General features: G+C 34.3%; 1 protein-coding gene across 1 annotated transcript in view; it reads left to right on the top strand.

The window, feature by feature from the left end:
- The window catches only part of ERBB4 (erb-b2 receptor tyrosine kinase 4), a 1,186,765-nt gene that overhangs the window by 874,115 nt on the left and 288,679 nt on the right, over positions 1-23,971 (top strand). The window contains exons 13-14 of the mRNA XM_015110887.3: positions 12,757-12,889; positions 17,738-17,831. Of these exons, the coding sequence (XP_014966373.3) occupies positions 12,757-12,889; positions 17,738-17,831 (227 nt within the window). The remainder of the gene's footprint in view (positions 1-12,756; positions 12,890-17,737; positions 17,832-23,971) is intronic.

The following is a 23,971-nucleotide window of genomic DNA, read 5'->3' as shown; positions in this document are numbered from 1 at the left end:
GTCTTGCACAATCTGTCCCATCTCCGTCTTACCAGTTTAGCAGGGTACCACTTTCCATATGCTGCCCATGTCGGTTTTCTGAGAGCACTAATCTGATTCCTTCCTTAGACTCTCTTGGCTGGAGTGCCCGTTTCCCCCACCCCTTTGCCTTAAGAATTCCTACTTACCCTTCGTATTTCAGCTTTAATATCCCTTCTTTTGTGGGCTGGCCTAATGCCATTTGCCCACTAAGTTAAGACAACTGCTATATTCTATGTTCTCTCAGCACTCTGTTATATCTATATATCTATACACACACACACACACACACACACACATACATACACACACACACATACATACACATGTATATACACATACATACACACACATATACATTTCTATACATACATAAATTTATATGCAGCCTGTTTTTCTTATTAGCTGTAAACTCCATGAGGTAACAAAATATGTATTCTATTTCATGTTTCAGTTATATCCTCAGCTCTGAGCAGAGCTTGCATAAAGCAGTTTCTCAGTAAACATTTTTTAAAGTAAACACAGGGATATGCTTTTATGCCTTCACATTTCTCTTGAGTACATGTATTGATCATTTACTTAATGTGTTAGACCCTGCATTAAAAATTCTACTAATTTGATGATTAATCTTCATCACAATCCTAAAAGAAGATATTACTAGATATTAAAGTGATATTACTAGATATTAAAGTGATATTACTTATCACCTTAAAGATAAGTAGCATGTAAGTAATTGCCCAAGGCTACATGGGTCATTACAGAGTAAGAGTTTAAGTCTATGTCTAATCACAAAACCTTAACTATAATGACTATTAAATGGTACTTTTCAGCTTTAAAAAAAGGAAGAACATTACCTGTCCAAATACATTTCAGTATTTTTGAAATAATCCATTTTCTTTCACATACAACACTGGAGCAAAATCCATTATTTTAAGCTTCCCTCTATTTTAGTTAAAGCAGGTTCAGTGTTCTCGGTAAAGGTCAAAATGCTAAGCACATTATTATCTCTCCAAATTTTTAACGGACACCTGGAATTCAGATGAGATAAAGAAAAATCTATTTTGCAGCTTCCAGAGGAAACATGGAAGAAGTTAAAGGTTGCCTAATAACTACATTGCTAAAGTTTCTTTAGAGAGGTTTATAATGGCCTTTTGAACTGTAAGTCATTGAAGAGCCCTTCCACTCCTTCACTCATGACTATCACTGCGGGAAGTCACAGGGCTGTTGAATTATTGGTGCTGATCGAAAATTTCTTTCTCTTAAGACTTTCAAAGAAGTAGCTTCCTTGGCCTTTTGTTCTATGCTATGTGGAGATACTTCCTTTGGTTTCACTCTGGAGAAAATGATCAACCTACCTTCATTTCCATCATCTATTGGTTTGGAAAGAATGAGAAGAAAATAGTTATGATGGTTTTCTGTTTATTATTGCTTTCTTCCAATACATATTGTTTCCCTGACCCAAAACTGCTCTGATATTGGGCATATGATAAAGACCCAGGGAGGCGTTAGATAGCAGAAGAGAGGTAAGATTTTGAGTGAAGCTAAAGCTTCCTCTCCAATTAGTGTCAAAGCATATAATGAAAGATCAAAGCAGTCAGCCTTTACCCTTCCACATACTGTAAAGTTCTGTCACCTTTAGCAGAGGGAAGGGGAAGAGACAAGAGGGAGAAGATAGCAAACCTGAAAATAAATAATGTAATATAGTAAAATAAATGGGCCCAAAAGTTTATGGAATATTATAAAATAGTGCCAAGGTCATATTTGTGACCTTGTCAATGTCCTCAAGAATGAAACTGAGTTAAGTGAGGACACTAACTTAAGACGCCCACTATATTCTATATTTAGTTAGCACTGAATATATATTACATTTATATTATATATAATGTATATTATATAATATATATTACATTGATATATATTTATATATTGTAGGTATAATGTGTATATATATTTTATATAGATAGATAAAATTATCTGTAATTGAAGGTCTGAGATAGAACTTGATGAACAAAAAATATAAAAAAAGAAAACAAAAGTGATCAATACAGAGTGAGAGAGTCATGACACTCTACAGTATAATTTTAACCATTCTCTACTTCTCTTTACAAGTTGCTCTCATAATACAACTTTCCCTCTTCAGGATTTCCTCTGAAGATCATGTTTATCCCATTAGAAAGAATATGTAAACACTGTATATAACTATATATGTCAGAAAATGAGATACTTGATAACCTTTAAATGACTAAATGGTTATGAGAATTGTAACTTAATATTCTCAAATGTAATTGATCTTTGCTACTTTTTAACTTTGTCTATTATATAGAATTAGACCATCCATTTATATTTAATCAGTTTGGTTAAAATATCTTTTTACTCTTTACATCTTTATAAATTAGTGGGAAGTTATTTATATTCTACTTTTTGGGACGTGGTGATATAAGACCTATGTTAAAATTCTGTTTCTGGCTGGGTGCAATCATTTATGCCTGTAATCCCAGCACTTTAGTTCGAGACCAGGCTGGGCACCATGGTGAAACTCCATCTCTACAAAAAACAAACAAACAAACAAACAAACAAAATTAGCCAGGTGTCATGGTGCATACCTTTAGTCCAAGCTACATGGGAGGCTAAGGTGGAAGCATCACTTGAGCGCAGGAGGTCAAGGCTGAAGTGAGCCAATATCACACCATTCACTCCAGCTAGGGCAACAGAGCAAAATTCTGTTTCAAACAAGCATAGATTCCATTTATGCTGACGTTTCTTTTGTGGAATGAGAGAGACCTCTTCCTGTGTATTATGACTAAATCAGAAAGAAATAAGCACTATTGCTATTGGTTCAAAATCAATGTAACAGATAAACTGTTGATAAGCCATTCCCAAATAAAACATCAAATCATTCAACTTTTCAGGGGAAGAGAGTGTAGATATGATAAGAAGATAAAATATAGTCATGAAATATGATATTTCATTTTAATAAATCTTTAAGACATGGAGAAAACCACAATTAAGCAAAACCTTCAAACTATGAGTTATCTAAAATAATTTATAATATATTTAAGTGTAGGGTCAACCCTATCTATACAGGAAAGCATTCCATTTAGTCTTTGTTCTTTCAGATTATCTTTAAAAATTCTCTTTATCTGTTATTTAAAATGATAACTATAAAGTTAATTAGTTAGAATAGAAGAATATGTAGTTTTCAATGAAGTTTATTGGATGCTTAGCAGCTTTTCTGGAGCGTTTGGGAGAAATTTTATGTGAAAACTTTTGTCTATAAACAAGAAACAGCAAGTCATCCCACTCTGCACTGTTGAAAGTAAATATAAGATGTCCACTTCTGACCAAGATGAAATAACAAAAGGGAGGGATCAAATTTACCCTCCCTCATGAAACAATAAAAAAAAAAGGACAAAATAGATGAAACAACAGATTGCAAGAGACTGGAGAGCAGAACATAAGGGAAAGTGATTCCTGAGAGTGAGAACATAAATGAGGTGAGCCTTATGACTGCTCTGGTTAACTGCCTTGAGAGAGATTTTAAGCCACAGTATAGTGAGGAAGATAACAGGCAGAGTCACAAGAACTCCAAGTTGAGAAGACAGAGCTAGGAGTCCAGGCAGAATAATGCAGCTAGAGTTCACAGACAATACCAGAGAGGAAAACAGCACACAGAGACAACTGCACTATAAGAAATATTAAAGGAATCCCTTTGGACAGGAGGAAATAATACCAGATGGAAATGTGGATCTGTACATAGGCTGAGGAGCACCAGAAATAGTAACTACATGGATGAATATATACGACTTTCACCTTATTATTTAGTTGTCTTCAAATACAATGTCATGCTAAATCGAAAATAGTAACAATGTAATGTGGAGTGAATAACATGGGAAAGTAAGATGTATGACAGTAGCTCAAATGTAAGGAATAAGAAATAAAAGCATCCTATTTTAAGATCCTTAGAATAGATGTGAAGTGGCAGAGTATAACTTGAAAACAGTCTGCAATAAATTAAAGATGTTTACTCAGATTTAGCTTCTGGGAAGATGGAGGAAACATACTTTTACCTTTTCCTCCGATAAGTACAAATAAAAACTCTGGACATTATAAGACGACTCTGAAAGGTGGACAGAAGAGGCAGACAGGTGTGGGATCTTGGAACCCAAAGAACAATGCAGAGGTGAGTTCTCTAAGTTTTTTTTTTTTTTTCCCTGCATATATCCCAGATTTCGAGATGAAGAAACTGGCAACTCAAAAACCCCAATAGATGCAGATTTAAAAAACCCCAAGAAAAGCCTGTTCTTTCTACCCAAAGAATCTGGAAAGGAGCAGATAGACAAGACAGAAATCTTTTAGATAATAACTGCTCTACTCCAGCCAAACACCACAGAAAAACAACAAACAAACATACAATACTAAAAATACCAAACAAAAAAACAAACTTCATTCAAGCTCGCAAAAGAGAGAAGAGTGTAGACTTCTACTCTCACCAGGCCAACCTCCCTTCCATGTGATGTCAGAGAAGGCAGGGTATGGAGTTCACATTTTCATCTCCACTGAGTGATAGATGCTAGGCAGTATTGGGCGGGGGGCTGGGGAGTTTCTTTTCTTTTTTTTTTGTTTTTTTTTTTTTGTTGTTGTTGAGACAGAGTCTCTTTCTGTTGCCCAGACTGGAGTGCAGTGGTGTGATCTCAACTCACTGCAAGCTCCGCCTCCCGGGTTCAGCCTTTCTCCTGCATCAGCCTCCCAAGTAGCTGGGACTACAGGTGCCCACCACCATGCCTGGCTAATTTTTTGGGTTTTTTTTTGTTTGTTTCTTTGTTTTTTTTTTTAGTAGAGACAGTGTTTCACCGTGTTGCCAAGATGGTCTCAATCTCCTGACCTCGTGATCTGCCCACCTCGGCCTCCCAAAGTGCTGGGATTACAGGTGTGAGCCACCGCGCCCAGCCCTGTATTGGGTTTTAACCCAACACTTGTGGCCTTGGGCAACTTACACTCTCTGTGACTCTGCCTACCTATAATCGTTCTATTTTTCATGATGGTTTTGAATATTAGTATTCATAAATGAAGAAAGAATACCCCCTCCAAAAAGAAATAAAACTAAAGGCCAATGTATTTCTAAAGAATCTAGAGGCGGGCGCCTGTAGTCCCAGCTACTCGGGAGGCTGAGGCAGGAGAATGGCATGAACCCCGGAAGTGGAGCTTGCAGTGAGCTGAGATCCGGCCACTGCACTCCAACCTGGGCGACAGAGCGAGACTCCGTCTCAAAAAAAAAAAACAAAAAAAAAAAAAACAAAAGAATCTAGAGGCAAAACTCCTTAGCAAAGTAGTAGCAAATAGCATTCAGCAATATGTACAAAGAATTACACAACATAACCAAATGGGTTTATTCCAGGGATATAAGATTGGCACAATATTTCATAATCAAAAATGTAATATATTAACAGTCCAAGGAAGAAAAAATTCATGATAATGTCAATTGATACAGAAAAAGCATTTGAAAATTTTAACATTTGTTTCTATTTAAAAATCTCTGGAAAAATAATGGAAATTCAGAGTAAGTTTCTCCACTTCATGAAGACCATCTACAAAAATCCTACAGCTAACATCGTGCTTAATGGTGAAACGCTGAATACTTTCCCCCTAGATTGGGAACAAGAAAAGAATGTCCTCTCTTACTACTTATTTAACATAGTATTGGAAGTTCTACCTAGCAAATAAGGCAAGAAATGAAAAATAAAGCTTATAGATTGAAAAGGAAAAAAAATCTCTCTATTCACAGATGGCATGATTATGTACATAAAAAATTTCAAAAAATCTACAAAAACCTCCTAAAATAAATAAGCAAATTCAGCATGATTATAGGATAAAACATAAAACTTACAAAGTTTAATTGTATCTGAATACATGTAATTAACATGAGACCATAGAAATTAAAACTATAATACTATTTATAATTACTAAAAGATGAAATACTTTGGTGTAAATTTAACAAAACATGTACAGGACTTGTATGCTGAAAACTACAAAATACTGATGAAAGAAATCAAAGCAGATGTAAATAAATGCAAAGGCATACTGTGCTCCTGTATTGAATAGCTCAAAATCATAAAGATGTCAATTATCCCTAAATTTATATACAGCTTTAGTGCAATGCTTGTCAAAATCTCAAAAAGGTTTGTTGAGATAGAGTCAAAATGTTTATATCATTTATATGGAAAGGCAAACAAGTTAGCCTAACTAAAACTATTTTGGAAAAGAAACAAACGAAATGGGAATATTCAGTTCACATATTTTCAAGATTTATTACATAGCTGTCATAATTAAGGCTATGTGTTATTGTAAAGGGATAAATACACAGATCAATAAAACAAACTCAGAAATAACTCACACAAATGTACCCAATATATTTTTTACAAAGGTGCAAAAGCAATTAAATAGAGGAAAGGTAGCCTTTAAAGCAAATAGTGCCAGAGCAAATGGACATCTATAGAGCAAAAAATGAACCCTAAGCTACATCTCACACCTTATAAAAAACATTAACTTTAAAAACAGATCATGGGATTAAATGTAAAATGTAAAGCTATAAAACTTTGAGGTAAAAAAATAGGAGAAATCATTAGGGATTTAGAGTTAGGTGAAAAGAATTTAGAGTTGGCATGCAAAGAACAATCTACAAAAAGTTGAAATGATAAATTCAACTTCATCAAAATTAAAAACATTTGCTCTGTAAAATGTCCTAAGATAAGAATGAAAGTATAAGCTACAGATTGGGAGAGGAGATATTCAAATCAGATAGTTGTTACAGGACCAACAACTTCTTATGCCTGCTGTACAGTAACATACAGATATTCTGAGACAGCAGGATTTGCAGCAGAGAAACAGTTTAATGATTGCAGGGCAACCTAGTGAGGATATGGGAGGAAACTCTCAAATTTATCTCTCTGAGCATACTGGGCTGGGGTTTATAAGAGCAAGGGGCTGGAAAACTATGACCATTGGTTGGTGAGAGTAAGAAGGGTGAAGTCATCAGGATGTGGAAACTCCATTCTTTGGTAAGCCATCTCCTCATAAGGTCCTTCAGACCAGTTGGCATCAGTGGGGTCCTTCAGACCAGCTGGCATCAGTGATTTCTCTGGCATGCAGGACATGAAAAAACATCTTAAGGCAAAAGCTAATGTTTCATAATGTTCAAATAGTTATCTATAGAGCAGTTAAGGAGAACTATAATCTTGTAACAGGGTCTACATGACTCTGAGACAAAAGCAAGCAACTATGAGGAAGCAGGTCAAACAAAGCTACATTAATTACTAATGATGAGTGTGGTGCAAGCGTGGCTTCTTTTCTTTTCTTTTTTCTTTTTTCTTTTGAGATGGAGTTTCACTCTTGTTGCCCAGGCTGGAGTGCAATGGTGCGATCTTGGCTCGCTGAAACCTGTGTCTCCCGGTTTCAAGCGATTCTCCCTCCTCAGCCTCCTGAGTAGCTGGGATTAGAGGCATGCACCACCATGCCCAGCTAATTTGGTATTTTTAGTAGAGATGGGGTTTCACCATGTTGGCCAGGCTGGTCTCAAACTCCTGACCTCAGGTGATCCACCAGCTTCGGCCTCGCAAAGTGCTGGGATTATAGACATGAGCCACCGTGCCCACCCACTTGGTTTATTTTCATTTCTCCCCCTCTCATCTTCCCTTATTAGTATTATAAAGTTTATAGGAATGGTTTCATAGATAGATGGAATATATAAAGAACAAAAAGTAGCACTAAATAGCAAATAAATAAATAAATAAAATCTAATTGCAATGGTCAAAGATATGAAGAAACATTTCTCCGAAGAGTGTATAAATGAAAAATAAGCATATTAAAAATGTTCAACATTATTAGCCATTTTATGGAAATCTAAATTTAAAACACAATGAGATATTACTACACCTATCAGAATGGCTAAAATAAAAAGAGTAATAAAATCGAATGTGGGAGAAGATGCAGAGAAATGTAATAATCCATACATTGTTGGTGAGAGTGTAAAAATGGTACAATCACTCTAGAAAATAGTTTGCTACTATCTTAAAAAAAGAAAAAACCCTAACTAAAATGTTAATACCATATAACTGAGCAATTAACTCCTGAGAATTTATTACAGAACAATGAAAATTATATTTATACAAAATCATATACACAAATGTTTATAGTAGCCCTAATTGTAGTAGCTCCAAACTGGAAACAACCCAAATATCCTTTCATGGGTAAATAGTTAAACAAATTGTAGTAACCCATGCTATGAAATACTATGATCATAAAAAGAAACAAACAATTAACACAACAACCTGGATGAATCTCTGCATATTTATTCTAATTGAAAAAGTGCCAATTATGAAAAATTACATACCGTACGATTCCATTTATATAAATTTTTTAAATTACCAAATTATAGTAATGGAGAAGAGATTAGAGGCTGCAGTAAGGGAGCTCTAATGGGTAAGTTTAAAGGGAAGACGGGAGACAAGTCAATGTGAAGATCCAAGTACAAAATTAAGGATTCTTGCTATGAGGAAATCTGTATTTTGCCTATATCAATGCCAATGTCTAATTGTGTTACTGTACTATGAACTTTTTAAGATCTTGTGAGATAAAACTGGGTGTCCAAAACACAATATCTCTCTGTATCATTACTTACAACTACACATTAATATACAATTATTTCAGAATAAAATATTTAATTTAAAATATAAACCCAAAAGATAAAATAACAAATAAAAAGTTATACAGCTCATAAGCCACATTTGCAGAAAAACATAAATAGAAATAAAATCATTTTAATAATCAATTTATCCAAATCATAGGAGAAAAGAAGAAAAGGAGGAAGAGAACAGAATGGACCAACAGGAAAAAAAGAAAAAGAAAAAAAGAAAACTAAGATAAATTATTTCAACTTGATTATTTCAATTATTACATTAAATGTAAGTGGTTTAAACACCATAATTAAAGGACAGAGATTATCAGATTGAAATAAAGGAAAACAAGGCTCAATGACTGCTGCTTACAAGACTTGGACTTCAAATATAAAAGCACAAATAAATTAAAAGTAAAATTATGGAAAAATACTATGAGAGAGAAGTAGATGAAAGAGAGTAGAGAACCAGAAATGTATGAACAACTTATTTCTTATAAATATGCAAATTTCATAGAGAAAGGGTATCTTTTCAACAAATGATACTGGAAATATTGAATATCCATATACAAAAACTGAGTATATCCTTACATAGTACCTGTGATTGTTCATTTTATATGTCAACCTAACTGCGGCATGGGGTGACCAGCTATTTTATTAAATATCATTTCTGGACATGTCTGTGAGGATGTTTCTAAATGATGTTAGCATTTGAATTGGTATGCTAAATGAAACAGATTGCTGTCACCACTGTGGGTGGGCATCATCTAGTACACTGAGGGTTTAAATAAAATAAAAATTTGAAAGAAGGGAGAATTCACTCTCTCTGCTTGACTACTTGAGCTAGAACATTGATCTTTCCCCTGCTCTTGGAATGGAACTTACATCTTACATCATTGTTGCTTCTGGTTCTTAGGCCTTTGGACTTGGACCAGAATTTATATGATCAGTTCTCTTGGATCTCAGGCCTTTAGACTCAGATGGGGACTGCACCACTGGCTTCCATAGGTCTCCAGCTTTCAGGTGGAAGATGGTGAAACTTCTCAGTTTTCATACTTGTGTGAGCCAATTGTGTGTGTGTGTGTGTGTGTGTGTGTGTGCATGTGTGTGTGTGTGTGTGTGTGATGTGTATAAAAATCTCTTAATGGTTCTGGTTTTCTGGAGAACCATGACTAATACAGTACCATATGTGCAAATTAACTCTAAATGAATCATGTGGATAATTGTGAAACCTATAAAACTGCTAAAAGAAAGTACCAGAGGAAACCTTTGTGACCCTGGGTTGGACATACCTAAAACTTTTTAGATAGGATGTGAAAAGTATGATTCAAAAAAAAAGTTGATAAATTATCAAAATGAAAAACTTCTACTTTTCAAAAGACAGTATTAAAAGAATGGAAAGACATGGCTAAAATTGGGAGAAAATACTTGCCAAATATATAAAATCTCTCAATACTCATTAATAAGAAACAATACAATATAAAATGGGCAAAAGATTTGGTGACACTTGAACAAATGAGATATATAAAAATAAGCACATTAAAAGATATTCCACATCTTTAATCATTAAGAAAATGTGAATCAAAACCACAATCAAGAGCTACTACGTTCAAATTAGATAGTTTAAAATTGAACAAACTGACCACATCAAATATTGGTGAAGATGTGGGGAACACAACTCAAGCTAAATTTTGTGTTGTGTTCATTGATGGTAGGAATGTAAAATGGTACAACTACTTTGAAAAACAATTTGACAGTTTCTTGAAAAGTTGACCCTATACCTACCATTGTTGTCCAGCCATTCCACTCCTGGGAATTTATCTAAAGGGCAAGAAAGTATATGTCCATACAAAGACTTTTACACATATATTCATAGTAATCAACTACTACTGTTTTTAACATCCAAAATGGAAAACACTCTAAGTGTCTGTCAATAGGTGAATGGATTATAAATTTCATATATCCATATGATAGAATATACACAGTAATAAAAGTGAATAAACCATTGATACAGGCAGTAATATAGATGAAACTCAAAATAATTATGCAAATGAAAGAAACCATATAAAAACAGAAAATGTACTATATAATTTCATTTATTAAAAAATTGTAGAAAATGCAAACTAATGTACAATGAGTAACAGAAAGCAGATCAATGATTGTCTAAGGAGGATGGTGCAGGAGTTAAGAATTACATAAGGTCATGAGGAATCTTTTGGAGATAATGAATGCATTAATTATCTTGATTGTAGATATGGTTCATGATGTCAACATTTATCAAATGGTATACTTTATATATAAGCAGTATATTGTATGCCGTGTGTACCTCAATAAAACCGCTGCACACAGGCACACATACACACACAGTCCTCTCTTAAACTGTACTGGAAGAAATTATTCAAGAAGTAGCAAGATTTGTTGATAGATCTAAGTCTGCCTTTAAAATATTTTTACACAGTTTACCATAGGGGCCTTTTTATAACCCAAGGATATAGGACAAAGAAAATTTGAATTGGAATATTTGTTTCACTGTTTCAGAACTAGTCAGGATCACAGGTGGGGGCGATTTGCTCTCTCAAGCATATGTTAGAGAAGTTAACTTTCACAGATTTCACAGATGTAGCTCCCTGCTTGTATTACACTACCATATTCAGTGCCATCCCAACCCACCTCACAAATGTTCTTGCCATAAAATTTTACATCTCATAATAAGTAAAGTTGGTAACTAATGGAAAGATAAAGTTGATTTTGATGTTTTAATCTTTAGAATTCTTAATATTTCATGAAAACCACATATAGTTGTATTTCAAATACCTCAAATCACTTTCAGAAACACAGAATAACATTTGAAGTATTTATGGCTCTTCTTATCAATATCAAATCTCCTTTCACTAAAATAATGTTATGCAGTATAAATAATAATATCCTGAATAAAATATATTCAGTATAAAGGGAAACAAAGATGGTTTGCCTTAAGTGGAAATTTAAAAATTATTTGGCCCTTCTGCCATCAACAACAACAAAAACAGAGACAACATAGAGATAACACTAAAAACTGTTGTTACTACTTTAATCTCTATACTTCTGCATAAATAATCATTGTAATTTGCTGAATATTCTTTCAAAACTTCTTCCTTACGTGTGATGACTTGACTAATATCAAGGTAGACCTAGCCAGAATATAGCAGGGTCTTGTAGAAAACTTACAGTTTGGCTGGCGCAGTGGCTCACGACTGTCATCCCAGTACTTTGGGAGACTGAGGTGAGTGGATCACTTGAGGTCAGGAGTTTAAGACCAGCCTGGCCAACATGGTGAAACCCTGTTTCTACTAAAAATACAAAAATTATCTGGGCATGGTGGTGTGCGCCTGTAATCCCAGCTGCTCAGGAGGCTGAGGCAGGATAATTGCTTAAACCCAGGAGGTGGAGGTTGCAGTGAGCCAAGATCATGCCACTGCACTTCAATCTGGGTGACAAAGCAAGACTCTGTCTCAAAAAAAAAAAAAAAAAAAAAAAAAAAAAAAAGAAAAAAGAAAAAGAAAAAGAAAAAGAAAAAAGAAAACTTGTATTTTCTTTCTATTCCTTTCTCCCCTTCTTACACTCTATAAATTATTCTTTTTCTTTCTCTTCCTCTTTTAATCCTTTTTTTTGTTTACTTGTTTCAGGACAATATTATTTTTTTCTATTTCTTCATAAATCCCTCAAACTGAGAAGGCAAAATATTTTATGTATTAGTGGAGCAAAGCATTGGCTTGAGAGAAGTGTGGTTTATTCTTTAGCTGGGACGGATAATTTATATCGCCTGTCCTCCCGGTAGTTTTTATATAGGCAATTCACTTTTGCTTAACCTTATGAAAAACGCAAGATTGCCGTACAAACACATCTACTAGGACTCTGCAATATAGAAGAAGTTGCAGGTGGGATAGGATATGATGATGGGATAGGCCACCAAAGTCATTTGCCATAGATCTCCTTTAAGCGAACTCCTTTAGAAATAGCATTACCTGGGAAGATTTTAAGTTTTGACACAATCCTCTGTTTAATTTCCCTTTGATTCTGGTGTTTCACAGCTGCTGAAGGAATGGTGTGCAACCATCTGTGTTCCAGTGATGGCTGTTGGGGACCTGGGCCAGACCAATGTCTGTCGTGTCGCCGCTTCAGTAGAGGAAGGATCTGCATAGAGTCTTGTAACCTCTATGATGGGTAAGGCTTCTTCTAGGGTTGCCTTCACCTCATGAGCTTTGAAGGACTGATTAGCTCTGATTTTTTTGTTTGTTTGTTTGTTTTTAGAGACGGAGTCTCGCTCTGTCGCCAAGGCTGGAGTGCAGTGGCACTATCTCCGCTCACTGCAAGCTCCGCCTCCCGGGTTCACGCCGTTCTCCTGCCTCAGCCTCACAAGCAGCTGGGACTACAGGCGCCCGGCTAATTTTTTTGTATTTTTTAGTAGAGACGGAATTTCACCGTGTTGGCCAAGATGGTCTAGATCTGCTGACCTAGTGATCTGCCCGCCTTGGCCTCCCAAAGTGCTGGCATTACAGGCATGAGCCACCGCGCCTGGCCTAGCTCTGATTTTTAAATTTTAAGAAAATGGTAAAATGCAGGCCAGGATTTTTAAGGAGAGTTCTTGTTGCATAAAGGAGACAACACATAGACGAATTCTTTTAAGGAGAAATAATTTTATTTGAAATTACAAGTTCAAATACATAGTTTACTATTATATGCATTTTTAAAAACATACTCGGACAATTCTTAATAAACTATAGCAATTTACACTTAAGCAAAATTGAGAAATATATTCCTGTTTTCTTTATGAAGGGGATTGTTAGAAGTAATCTTCCTCTCCATATATCCCAATAATAATATTTTTTATTTTCCTCTCATACTTCCCTATAAATTTCATCTGGAGTGCATGTTTTCTTTCTTTTTTTTTTTCTTTCCACTCACTTTTATGTCTATTTGTATATAGGAATGGCTTGTCTCTATGTGTCTGACAAGTGTTCAGCCCAGTAGAAAACCTATGTTGTAGTTTCTACTTGAAGTGGTTTAGAAAGTGTTCTGCCAGGTTTTAGATAATCTAAGTAGTATTTTAAATCAAGTATTTTTAATTTTCTCTGGTACTTCAATAATAACATTACCAGTAGGAGAACCTAGTAAGTTCATAATATTTCGTATATTCATAAAATCACTTTATCATAACATACTATTTGATGCATTATTCTTGTTCTTCATTAGTGTGATAATGCATTTTTAGTGCTGCTCCTAAGTCAAATTTTCTTATGTTGCTCACTGAAAGTATTTTCTTTTTTAAATTTTTATTTATTTTTATTTTTTGAGTCTAAGTTTTGCTCCTGTTGCCCAGGCTGGAGTGCAATGGCCTGATCTCGACTCACCACAGCCTCCACCTCCCAGGTTCAAGCAATTATTCAGCCTTAGCCTCCCGAGTAGCTGGGATTACAGGTGCCCCCCACCACACCGGGCTAATTTTATATTTTTAGTAGAGACAGGGTTTCTCCATGTAAGCCAGGCTGGTCTCTAACTCCTGACCTCAGTTGATCTGTGTGCCTTGGCCTCCCAAAGTGCTGGAATTACAGGTATGAGCCATGGCACCCGGCCTGAAAGTATTTTCAATAGCTTTGGAAAGTATAGTTTTGAAGTTCTTTCATTTCTTCTTGTGCCTTGTGAATTATCCCACTGATATTCAATAAATAACATTGCAATTTTGCATTTTACATGAGAAAAATAAAAATATATAGATTATAATGATATTGACATGTCTCTTCTTTGCAAGATGTCCAAAACCAATTCCCTCCATAAAATATAAGGGGAAAAGATTAATATTAGAAGCGTAAGTATAAAAAAATTAAGTAAGAATTTAATCATTTCTCAGGAAAATTTTAGCATTTAATTTTGTGAGGTAACTTTGGCTTGCAATTTGAAAATGAATAGGAGATTATTTGCTGCTTGTCTCACTGAATCATATTTATGCTTGTTCCCAATTTTATGAACATAAAATACCTCAGATCAAAATATGCTTGCTTTTGCGTTCAGCAATTGATAAATGAAACAAAACACAGTAGACTAATAAAATGAAACACAATAGACCAATTTCATTAAGTGAATATTACATTAAAAGTTTATTGAATACATATGTGTAATTCTAAAGAGGAAATTAATTACAGAAATCATTTTGTGTAATAGCAGCATCTTATAAATAGAGGGAACTGGTATAATTAAGTATGAGCTAAAGTCACAACACTACATAGGACTCAAGCCAATGCTAGAACTTAAGGTATCTGATTTTTCATCTTGTTTTTTTGTTTGTTTGTTTGTTTTTTCCCAGAATACAATTGTTTTTCTTTAATATTACAGTTTTTAGCTTTTCAGAAATATGAAATTTATAAACATGTGGATGTAAACACCAGTTTCTGTCTCACTTCTGCAAAACCATGAAAGCTAACCAAAAGAAAAATATGGGTTTCCTGAAGAAACACTGATTACCACACTGTTTTTTTATATTTAGCATATTTCATATTTACATCATAAAATCAAATCTGTTAAATTAACTTAGTTTTTAATGTATTTTGCAGTAATTGTGGCAACCCAGGAAACCATAAACATGGGGCTAGTTTGAAAGATGATCAACGTATGTGTCTTGTAAAAGACTGGTGCAATTCTTGCCTGTCCAATGATGGATTGCCTACTTTCCATCTTGTGGTATGGGCCAGTCTCTTTCAACATTGGCTGATGGTTATGATAGCCTTTGAGGAAAAACAAGTTTATATCCCAACTTGCTTAAACTCTTGTGAAAGCTTAAGAACAACACAGAAACATCAAAGAGGGAACCAGTGTAAGCTCTTTGCAAGTGTTTTTACATTTAATAATTGCAGTTTCTCAATGAAATCTTATTTTTTTCCTTTTACAGAGGATTTTTTTTTTAAATGAGGCTTAAGGAAGTTCAAGTATTTAAGGCCTAGAAATATTAGTGTTGGTCCTGGGCTTTAAATCTGGAAAAACTAGATCCCAGAGTATTCACTCTTGATCACAGGACTTGCTAAGGTAACACATACAACGAAACTGTGAGAAATGTATCATAGCAAAACCAAGTGAAACAAAGCTCCATATGCAAAGCTCATACTTAATAGACTATAAATTGTTAAATTTGATTCAAGTGAAAGAATAACTCTGGCAAAGTCACAATGGAATCACTGGAGGACAGGAAAGAAAAAGAGAAATTATGGAGAAAGTCACAATAAAGGGCAGAACAAGTTATAGAGACTGCCAGGAGGATCTTTTCTGAGAGTAGGAAAATCAGAAGCCTGTCAAATGGAAGTCTGTGGAAGAAAAGTGCAATACACTGTCTCCGTGATTGTTTTATGACATACATTTTATTCCTCAACTCTGCATGTGGGGAAGTGGATTTTGGAAAAGAGTAAGGAAAATGTGACCTTTGTTCTAGTAATATGAACACTATAACCTTCATTTAGTACCATAAACTTTTAATCACCCAAGAAACTGTTATCCAAACCAGTGGATAATCTCAAGTTGTGCTATAATTGTGTCATAATTTTGTTATACAAACAATGCTCTTGATTATCTTTACAATTTTACTACCCTCCCATACCAACTCATTTTGACTTTTATATTCTGAAAGTTTCCTTTGTTGAGTACTTTGTATGGTTTATGTCAGTGAAGCATGCAAAAGATCACCTGTCTTTATGTAATTGTGATTTTAAAATTAAGACAATGTATAAAAGATTTGATCCATAACAAACTACTATCTCACTTTATAAAATGCATAAACCATGTAACTAAATATATGTGCATTCCATGCATAATTAAGCCACCTATTTATGCTATTTATTTGGAAAACCAAACTTAATTATTTTGCCTTGGAATAGATGTAGTCTTAATTTAACCAACAGAAAACATAGCTCATTGTTGTACTTCTGTCATTTATTAAGGCTTTACAGTATTCAAATGAGAAAAAAGTGAACACTTCTCTTTAGGTAAAAATATTTTTTAATGTATCACCTAATGAATCAAAAATTGCCATACCTGTAATGCTGTTGGTGTGGAGTGGTAACACAGGACACAAAAGCACAAAATAATGAAGTAGCTAAACATAGTCAAATTTTATTAATGATTTGTAAATGGCATTTTAAATTGTCTGTACTCAGTACCTTATCCTCCTGTATTTTAGTGGAACGGGGTGGTTTAAACATATTATAGATGACTGGTATCTAATTATTGATATCAAAATTTTGCAGTAGACATATATTATAAAATTGATAAGTTGATCACATGTAATATACAAATAGCCACAACAATGTAAGGATATAGGAAGAGATGACCACCATCCCGGGAGATTTCAATTAGAAAGTTTAAGGATGTTACCATTAAACTATTTCTTTTATTGTGTACCATATAGAATTACTTTGATATTAGATCAATAATATAAGAAAATGAAATCTACCATAAAAAGATATTTTCTCTAATTCTCCAAGGCAGATATTTTAAAAGGAGAAGAGGAATCAAAGTAGTTTTTGAAGTTTCACCAAAAATTAATCGAAGAGTCTTGGGATTTGAAGGACAAGGATGGGGAACATTCACATAACTTAGCAGCAAGAAAAATACAATAGTTCTTTCAGAGTTTAGAAAGTAAAGCTTCTCTGAGAGTAAAATTGTATATAAAGACAAAGCAGGCACAGCCTTATTTGAAAAGGTAAAAATGGTTTTACTGCGTCATCAGAACATAGAAGAGTTATACTTTGTCGCTTTTTTTTTCTTTTTGGGACTGCTGGAATATGTCTTGCAGGAGAGAGGTTTCCAGTATGAGTCTAACGTTGAACTCATTGGAGGGCAGGGAGAGCCATCTGGCTGCAGTTTATCTTTTCTCCTAATGGAAAACTTAATGTTTCTGATGCTCCTGGCACATAGAGAAACAAACTGTAGAATTTACTCTGCCAATAGGACTTTTCACAGATGTTACTTCATTTGTTAGGTTGACAGCTTGTTTGCTTATACCTCCTCATGTGGCTGATGTTTTCACAGTGAATTTCGGGAGTTTGAGAACGGCTCCATCTGTGTGGAGTGTGACCCTCAGTGTGAGAAGATGGAAGATGGTCTCCTCACATGCCATGGACCGGTAAGCCTGAAGACATCTGTGGTGTGTTGGTTTATTTAGTATCATGTATGAATGTTTGTTATTATTTTATCATTTATTCATCCATTCAATAGCTACTTATAGGATGCCATGGGGAAACATGTTTATCTGCCTACAAGAGGCTTAAAGTTAGTAGTAGAGATAAAATAGTTAAAAGTCGATGTCATACATATTTATTCTCCAGATAAAATAGTTAAATGGAATTATAAGATATGGAGTGGCCCTGGACTATTGCACAGTATAGAAAAGAATAATTAGATTGAAGCATAATCACTAACAAAATAAAAATATTTATAAATTGTTATAGAAACACAAATGAAGGAAAAACTAATTCTGTCTTTGGGATGGAAATAAAGACATCAAGATAGGCTATAAAGAAGTGATGTTTGAGCTATGCTTTGAAGAAGAATCTGGAAAGAAGAAACATGTAAATATACACAAATGTAAAAGTTCATGTTGTATTTGAGGAAAGCTATCACACATTTTTACATGCATTTAATCCTTTAACTATTGTGGCAGTGTGAAAGACAGTGGAAAGAAGGAGACAAGTACTCATAAACTAAAATCTAAAGCAGTGCAATAAATACTATGGCAGAGGGAAGAATTGAGCTATGAGAATCCAAGGAGGGGTTATAGGATTAGGAAAGTTCTCATGGATGAGGTCTTATTTACATAGTTTGAAGTTAGCCTCAGAGAGAAAATTATAATTATATTTTAGACCTCTCTTTGGTTTCCATCATTTAAGTTTTTCTTAATAATGAGATCAGTATAAATTTTTCATTCCTAATTGTCATTTTCATCCTTCTTTAGACAAATTTCCAGTTTATCTGTGTTATTGAATCATCTCTCAGTGGATAATTTGAGACCAACATTTGGATGTAGACAAGAGCTTCACATTGCTCTGTATGGTTTCGTTGGAAATTTAAATAGTATTAATTTTTATACCAGAGTGCTTATTCAGCACTTAATTAGCTTAGAAAAAAACATATATAATTGAGCCCTCCAAACTTCCATTAGGCCCCAATTAGCTGTTCTGGAACTTCATCTAAAGGAGGATGTGGAAAAGTTGGCCAGTTCAGAGGACTACCACAAGGATGATTAGCTTGGAAAATTAGAGCTCTGAGAAAAAGAAATGGTGTTGTTTGGCATGAAGAACCAAAGTGTAAAAGGCAATTTAATATGTAATGATCTCCAAATAAGTATGCAAAGGGCATGTGCAGCTATTTTCTTTCTCCATTATGGACAGTCATGAAAAATACAATTAATCGACAGTGTGAGAAATATGAATTCTGTAAAGAATGTCATGAAACACAGGGAAGTGAACTTCTGTAATGGCCTGTTAAGGCAAGTTGAGATATCTATATGAGTCTTTAAAAACGAACATATTTAGGTAACTTCTTGACTATTAATCATGGAATTAAAAAAATCTTTCCGAGAGACAGAAATTTTTAAAAATGTATAATTAAAATAATCAAGGATTTGGCCATCTCTGAATAGGCTGGGAATCATCATAGGCCTCTAGATCCAATCATAATATATATTAGACATAGATTTACAGAAACACTTTTCAACAAATTATGAGCAACTGCCAAAACTTGCCTTGATAGTTAAAGAATCAGTAATCTTTCAATGTTAAGCAGGTAAGAACACAATGTCTTTCAGTAGTGGTGTGTGAATCACTACAGGTACCACTGCACTGATATTTCCCATAAATTTCTTATTACGATTTTCTAGATTACTTTTTTCTTCACATATGCAATTTCCTATTTCTTTCTGTTAACCTTTTTAGTTTGAACAAGGCTTTAAGAAACATCTTATTCATTTATTCAGCAAATATGATTTAGTACCTACTTTGTGCCAGGTTTCATGAGCTTACATATTGATAGGTTTTTACATATTAGCAAATTCAAACATTAATATTCAAAATTATTTCTCAAAAATTAAATTGTATTATTTGCATATTTTAATTTTTTCACATTGTCCTTTATTTGTCTATTGTATACTGTATAATGAAAATACATTCAAGTAATAATATTTTGGCCTTTCTTGCAATTGTGAGTTTTCAGAAAAATCAAATCTATTTATGAACTAATACTTTTAGTTCACCTAATCCTATAGACAAAAAACTAATCTGCTTAGATGTAGCATAATGAGATACCATTTTTTTTTCTAATTTCATGAAAAAAATCCCCTGCATGAAAACTTGATGTTTGCTTAACATCTGTAGCAAAGACTAACCTTCACTAAAGAAAGAATTCAGTAACTGTCCCTTCAGTATGCCTATGTTAGTTTTCAGGTGTGAAAAAAGTTCAATGACCACTTTACCTCTGAATCAGGTCAGAATTAATCTGATCATCTTGGATCATATTTATATTCATGATTTAACACACATTGCTGAGGGCCTTTTGTGACCTAGTTCTGTGCTAGGTATTTCACCTACATTTTATTTTATTGTCTTGTAGGTATTACTCCCATTTTTCCAATGAGGAAATAATCTCAGAGATGTTAAATGAATTGCTCAATGTAGTTAAATGGATTGTTCTGTAGTATTGAGACCTTTGGAATCACAATTTTACCATCCAGTCTCAGTGTGCTAATCAGTTCCATGCTTTTTCTCTTCTTCATGATGCCTCCTGTTGCATAAAATTATACTACTGAATAACTCATTCATTATTTTCTCCTAATTTGTGGGTTTTGGCAGTTTGTTTATTCACTGTCCCTCAAAAAACTTGAGATGGTTTATAAAAATATACATTTTAAAAACTCTAAAAGTTGATTTTTTAAATTATTTGATAGTTAAAGAATCAGTAATCTTTGAATGCTAAGCAGGTAAGAACACAATGTCTTTCAGTAATGGTGTCTGAAAACCTGGTGTGGCTGAGCTCAACCAGTGGCCCAAACATTGCTCCGGCTATGGTTTGGTTTCTTTCAACCCCTACAATTCATATTAGGTTTTTGTCTGTGTCTGGGCTCACATGTTAATTACCACAACTAGAGTCAGAGATGGTTTTGTGTGCCAGATAACAGTCATGTATCATTTAAGATATCCAAGAGGTTCTGGAAGCTTCTCCATTAGACTGGCACTTTGATGAAATTGAAGAAGTCATCAAAGCCATTTGGAAATCCCCCTCCTGCTCTTATGATATATTCTGTTGAAATCACATTTTTTGATCTATGAATATTTCCCCAATGACAAAAACTGATATATACTTATGTTTACCAAACACCGTTACATCTGAAGCATGCTATCACTTTCTCCCTTTAAAACATAAAGAAATTTAACCTATAATGATTAGAAAGTTACTCCAAAAGTCAGCACGTCAGTAGGTCACAGATATGAATCTGTGACTCAACTATAGAAGTTCTGACTCCACATTTCTCATACATTTCAGTTCACTTTTGTCCCCCAGGAAACAACGTCTTCAGTGCAATAGAAATAAAATGATTTCAGGGACTATGATAGCTATAAGTAAAATGAGATAATAAAATCCTACTTTAAAATGAAAGAAATCTAGGATATTCTTGAAAGGGATAGATTGGAAATAAAAGAAGGCCTTTGTTTTTATGTCCTTGTCTGTCCACACTTAGTCTTCTATATTTTATTTAATTTTTTATAATTGTATTCATTCTGCTTTACTTTCATTACTTTTGTGCAGTCCTATCCAGAAGGATATAGGAGGAAATATGAGAAGAAAGACAAACCTGGGAAATCAGACAGTTTCAGGAGACCAGAACTTAGGCTAGAGAGGCAGCAAAAGAAGAGAAAAAATAGGAAAGGAACTGATTTTGAAATACACTCCTATAAAAGTGAAAAAGCTGTTCAAGTTAGGTTAATAAAGGTTGTGCTGCTGTAACAACCTCCATATTGCAGTAGCTAACATAAATAAGTTTAGGTTCTTTTATTTCATGTAAAGTATATAGATGTTTGGTTTTTGTTTGTTTTCTTTTCTTTCTTTTCTTTTTTTTTTTTTTTCTTAAAACAGAGTCTCACTCTATCACCCAAATTGTAGTGCAGTGGCATGATCTCAGCTCACTGCAACCTCTGCTTCCTGGTCACAAATGAGTCCCGTGCCTCAGCCTCCTGAGTAGCTGGGTTTACGGACATATGCCACCATGCCTGACTAATTTTTGTATTTTTTGTAGAGACAGGGTTTCACCATGTTGCCCAGGTTGGTCTTGAACTGCTGGCCTCAAGTTATCTGCCCACCTAGGCCTCCCAAAGTTCTGGGGTTAAAGATGTGACCACCACGCCCAGCCATCTTGTAAAGTACACTGGAAATCTGGGAAATGTTCTAAGGCAGCTCCCCTGCCTGTTATGGTCTAGCATTCGGGGATGCTTTTAATTTACGGCACTTCCACTTCTGCATGAGGTCTGTGAGTCATGGCACCAGAGAATGTTGGAGACTTAGGCACTAGTTGTCTCATAATCACCTCTAGTTGTATTTCATTGTCCAAATTAAGTCATAGCTTGTCTCTGGTGGGAGGAGAATTACAATCTTCTCATGTGACTGGAATAGAATATAATTGGTTACTGGTGAATCATAACTTTGTCTTTTACAGTAGCTACCAGAGAAAAACATCAATGATGACTCTCTCTCTCTCTCTCTCTCTCTCTCTCTCTATATATATATATATATATATATATATGATGCTTCTATAAGGATTCAGCCTATCCTTTAGTTGTCTGTCTAGATTATTGACTCCAGAGGTAGCTTAGAATTAGGGATAAGGAAGAATATTGCCTTGACCATCATTTTCTATTACTGCATTGATCAATTCATTTATTGCACCTCGGTTCTTAAAGCCTTTGGGGAATATAGTGAAAGAAGAGTAAATGTTAGACACAGGTATATTTCTTTAAGTCTCTTTTTTATGGAAATGAGATGGGGAATCAGTACGTTTCTTTTTCTGAGATTTGCCTGGACGTTTTTAGTTGTCAGCCTGGGACATTAGGTTTTCTATCATGATAATAAAATCAAATACAGTCATGCACTTCATAAAGACATTTCAGTTAGTGATGGACCACATATGCAATGGTGTTCCCATAAAATTATAATATCATGCCTTTACTGTACCCTTTCTACATTTAGATATGTTTAGATACATACATGCTTATTATTTTATTACTATCACCTACAATATTCAGTACAGTAACATGCTGTGCAGTTTGTAGTCCAGGAGCAAAAGGCTATACCATATGGCCTAGGTATGAAGTAGGCTATACCATATAGGTTTGTGTAGGTACACTATGTAATATCCGCGCAATGAGGAAACCACCTAATGATGCATTACTCAGAATATGTCAGTAGGATATGAATCTGTGACTCAACTATAGAAGTTCTAACTCCAAATTTCTGATACATTTCAGTTCACTTTTGTCCCCCAGGAAACAATGTCTTCAGTGCAATAGAAATAAAATCATTTCAGGGACTATGATAGCTATAAGTAAAATGAGATAATAAAATCCTACTTAAAAATGAAAGAAATCTAGGATATTCTTGAAAGGGATAGATTGGAAATAAAAGAAGGCGTCATTAAGTGTCACATTATTATAGTTAAGAGATACTTAAAAAACAAATAACAAAAAGTTATTTATCATATTACAGTATACTTAAAGATTAAATATGAACTTAATTTTACTCTCATAACTTTATATCCTTTGACTTCACCCGGACATGACTTTATAGTATAAGAAAAATACATTTACATTACTTAGAAGAATAATTCCTAATTCTTAATTCAGATTCTGCGTAATTTACTTATTGTAAGTTTTATTCTGTGTGCTGCTAGAAGACATCAGCATGTCTCTTGTCTTGTACAATAAGTCATGGTACTGAGCATACTTGCACAGTAAATGATTCTATGTAATAGACAATATTACGTGCCTAAGTACCCATAAGCAGGTGTTAAAATTGGAAGCATCTGAAGTATTCTTTTTTGGGAAGAAATAAGAAGTTACCATTAGCAAACTCCTCAGGTAGAATCAGGATTAGGTTTTATAGGCTTTTTTTTTTTTTTAAAGCTCTGAGCCTCACATCAAAATAGTGAAATAGACAAGTGCTTGATTGAGCCCCACCAGTCTCAGGATTTCCTGAAAGCTCTTCCTGATTACTTTTTCTTCT

This window comes from Macaca mulatta, chromosome 12 (genome assembly GCF_049350105.2).
Source record: "Macaca mulatta isolate MMU2019108-1 chromosome 12, T2T-MMU8v2.0, whole genome shotgun sequence".
NCBI classification, from domain to species: Eukaryota; Metazoa; Chordata; class Mammalia; order Primates; family Cercopithecidae; genus Macaca; species Macaca mulatta.
Note: the sequence above shows the minus strand (reverse complement) of the source record. Positions and strands in the feature narration are given on the sequence as shown.